The 3,748-nt window shown below is 43.0% G+C and overlaps 1 protein-coding gene across 1 annotated transcript in view; it reads right to left on the reverse strand.

Annotated features, from left to right (window-relative positions):
* Positions 1-3,743, reverse strand: part of RSAD2 (radical S-adenosyl methionine domain containing 2) — a gene marked incomplete at its 5' end in the record, with an annotated part of 5,472 nt that extends 1,729 nt beyond the window's left edge. The window contains 4 exons of the mRNA XM_010149165.1: positions 1,060-1,209; positions 2,407-2,636; positions 3,282-3,443; positions 3,590-3,743. Coding sequence (XP_010147467.1) covers positions 1,060-1,209; positions 2,407-2,636; positions 3,282-3,443; positions 3,590-3,743 — 696 coding nt within the window. The remainder of the gene's footprint in view (positions 1-1,059; positions 1,210-2,406; positions 2,637-3,281; positions 3,444-3,589) is intronic.
* Between the last annotated feature and the right edge of the window lie 5 nt (positions 3,744-3,748).

Below are 3,748 nucleotides of genomic sequence, written 5' to 3' on the forward strand. Positions count from 1 at the left end.
TTCCTCACTCAGTTCATAAACTATCCCAACAGTGAGTCTTCTAACTCTCCTTATGCCATGTACAGGGTCCGTAGGCCTCTTTCGTAAGATCCTGAGCCCCACTCTTAGGCACTTTACTGCACCTAAGGTGAGCTGGTCGCAGCTCATCGAGTTAACTGCTAGGTTCTGCAGCAGTGCAAGGAGTCTCCTTGTGAATAGGTTGAATGTGCAGTCCGAAGGAGTTCAGACAGACAATGTTAAAAATGTGGCTTTATTGTGGGAAGGAGTACCTAATAAGATGTGTCAAGCAAAAATACTAGTTCTTGTTCATCGATACTCAATAAAAAGCTGACTGTGATGATACAGAATCATAGAATCATACAATCATTTAGATTGGAAAAGACCTTTAAGATCATCAAGTCCAGCCATTAACCTAACACTGCCAAGTCCCCCACTAAACCATGTCCCTAAGCACCACAGCTACACAGCTTTTAAATACCTCCAGAGATGGTGACTCCACCCGCTAAGGGCAGCTTTACTTCATCTAGATCGATGGCACTGCCATAGTGTAACATCATGGCGAATCTCTACTAGGAAACTATGCTTAGTGGATGAAGTGTTTTTATATTAACATGCAACCTTTTGAGGATCCTGTGCCCTGGTAGGAAGAGCTATTCAATTCCCAAGGGCTTAATTATTGTTTAGAGTTCACCACTCAGCTGTGGAAAACTCAAGTTTCTCCAGTTTCTCTGCTGATACTCCATACATCCATCTCACGGAGCGCAGGCCCACACGATGCTGTGAGAGGACTCCTGCTGGTTGCCACAGGATTGGGATCAATTAGTTTTTACTCTTCTGTTAATAACTTTGTGCTCAATAAAAAATCTTAAAGAAAAGTAAAACCCACTACAACAAAAGCAGTTGCTTACGAAGTTGTACTATACCTCTTCTAAGTCAATACTAACAGGGAAAGTGTTAATTGCCACGAAAGCTTCTAGTTCTTTTCCACCATTCTTTCCATATTGTTCTTTTCCATCTTTACTTCAAAATAAAGTTACAATAGGACAGTTTCAATTTTACCTTCTGATTAGATTCTGGTACCAAACAGGAGAGATCTTTGTGGCGATCCAGAAATTCTTCAAACTCTTCACCGCTAATAACAAATTTCTCTGCTTCTCTCAGGGCATCCTCACCACTGTTTTCCCCTTCGATAAGCAGGCACTGGAAAACCTGAAGACAAAAGGTACCTAGTTAAGATTTGATGTTTTCACTTGCTTTAAGTATAAGAGACGGTCACCATGAAAAACTCCAGATGTCTCAGCAGCAATACCTTTAATTTTTCTGTCAGTGGAGCCATACTGACACAAATTGTGGTAAGGCAATACCATATGAAGGCCACTGTGCAGATTTATTTTTAGCAAATTAACATTACTTATTTCTAAATGTAATTATAATGTCATGGTTCCTGACCAGGTTTCCACAGAAATCTTAACTGCTCTGGTCTTAATAATGTGGGCACAGATAATAACAGATTAAATTAACTTTTGATTGAACCTCGAATCGTATGGCTGTATTATAAATGCCAGTAAGTACTATGTATGATGCAGACTGTCAAGTCAATCTGTATTTTTGAAGATTTTAACCTGTTCTGTGAATGCAAGTTTAACTAGCCTTGGATGGTCACAGAAAAAATAGAGACAACTCCCCAGAAACAAAAGGCAATAGTTTGTCTACTTAACAGCCTCCTTCTAATAAACAAGTCCTCCACTACATTCAGACTTTTGGAGGAAAAAACATGCCTTTGCCAGCAACATGCTCTGTAACCTCAGTAAGAAAGTAGGGTAGGAAGCTTGATAAAATACTAAAGTGTATGTCATATTTTCCTTACACTCCTTTAGTAGGACCAAGATTTCACAGCATTTCGGTTTTTTGTTCCCCCCCCCCCCCCCGGGAATCATGCGTGTACACCAATTTCCATGAAGCAAATAATGAGAAATCATTCCACAAGTTTTCCCGTATTTATAAGTCACATTATTTCTACCCATTTTTGAACTTATAACATAATGTATTTCACAGACTTCTATTAGAAAATATAATATATGCACACTAACCACTAATACTCTGTAGCAGAACATAAATGTCTAATTTACACTTACATTCTGCTGATAATATTAACACTGACATATCATGGTATGCTAACTTTTCCTCATTTTCTCGAGGATGACACACCATGACACATTTTCAAATGTTAAAGACCTTCTATCTTACTTTTAATATTGTAAAAAACCTAGGTGCATGTAGTGCTGACAAGAAGTCCACTAATGCTAGCCCAAGCTGGAGCTGGAGGTCTAGAGGTTCAGACAACTCCGGAACTTCATCATTACTTTTCTCTGAACAGGAAACCTCTGGTACACACCACTTTCTTACCTTCCAGCGCACAGGGTTGAGTGCCTTGATCTGCTCATTCATATCTTCCTCAACATTAAATCTGTTGATCACTGAATTTATTTTGAAAGCAACAGCATACTCTCGGCACCACCGTCTCAGTTTATGGAGATTTTCCACATGGTTCTTCTTTCCTTGACCACGGCCAATTAAAACATTGACATTCTCATCAAAACTATCACAGGAAATTGCCAGAATGTCTAAATATTCACCTGAAAACAAGTTTTAAAACTTGGTTAGTATTCAGTCCTCCAGTTAAGAGCTGTCAGGATTCTGCCCACTTTCACTTCCTCGTGATCTGTCACAAAGTGCCATGTAAACACAGTTCTGTAAAGTCATCTCATGAACCACAAAAGCCACAGCAGCAGCGGCAAAACACATATTGTGTGTCCAGCATTATGGAGACAGTCTGAGTTACATTATATTATTATACCAAAGAGGCAATAGAATCACAGAATGGTTTGGGTTGGAAGGGACCTTAAAGACCATCCAGTTCCAACCCCCCTGCCATGGGCAGGGACACCTTCCACTAGACCAGGTTGCTCAAAACCTCATCCAGCCTGGCCTTGAACACTTCCAGGGATGGGGCATCCACAGCTTCTCTGGGCAACCTGTTCCAGTGCCTCACCACCCTCTCTGGGGAAGAATTTCTTCCTGATATCCAATAGTACAAACCGCCTACATTCACAACATGATTAACAACATTTAATTGGTATTCACGATTGGTTTGTGTTTACTGTAAATGCACCACTAACAAACCCTCTCCCACTTGCACTGTAAACTGTCTTTCTGTGAGGCTGTTCCGAGCAGGCTCCCAAACCCCTCCAGTGCCTCTGCGTACAGTGATTTTTCCTTACCGTACTTCTTGAACCACTGCTCTCTGATCAGGCTGCCGTTGCTGACAATGCTGACGCTTGGCAGTTTCAACTCCTCCTTGCAAAACTGGACAAGCTGCCCTACAAATTCGCCTCTATCCGGAAGAAACGGTTCTCCTCCCGAGAAATTTATTTTCTCCATTCCTAGAAAGGGACCAAGCAAAGACGCTGTGAACCCCTACCTGCTGCCCGCTCCTCCCACACGCCGTCGGTGCCCGGCCGCCGCGGCATGAAGCGGTAGGAAGTTACGGGGGTATCCCGGCTCCCACCGGCGGCCCCCGCGGACTCACCCGCCTCCTTGAGCATGGCCAGTCCCCGCTTCGCCTCCTCCAGCGGCAGCACGAAGGAGGTCTTGGCCGTGTGGAAGCAGAAGCCGCACTTGTAGTTACACTGACGCGTGAAGTGGTAGTTGACGCTGGTGGGCGTCGGGGACGCGTCGTCCCACTCCC

The sequence above is a fragment of the Eurypyga helias genome, unplaced genomic scaffold (genome assembly GCF_000690775.1).
Source record: "Eurypyga helias isolate BGI_N326 unplaced genomic scaffold, ASM69077v1 scaffold42743, whole genome shotgun sequence".
Taxonomy (NCBI): domain Eukaryota; kingdom Metazoa; phylum Chordata; class Aves; order Eurypygiformes; family Eurypygidae; genus Eurypyga; species Eurypyga helias.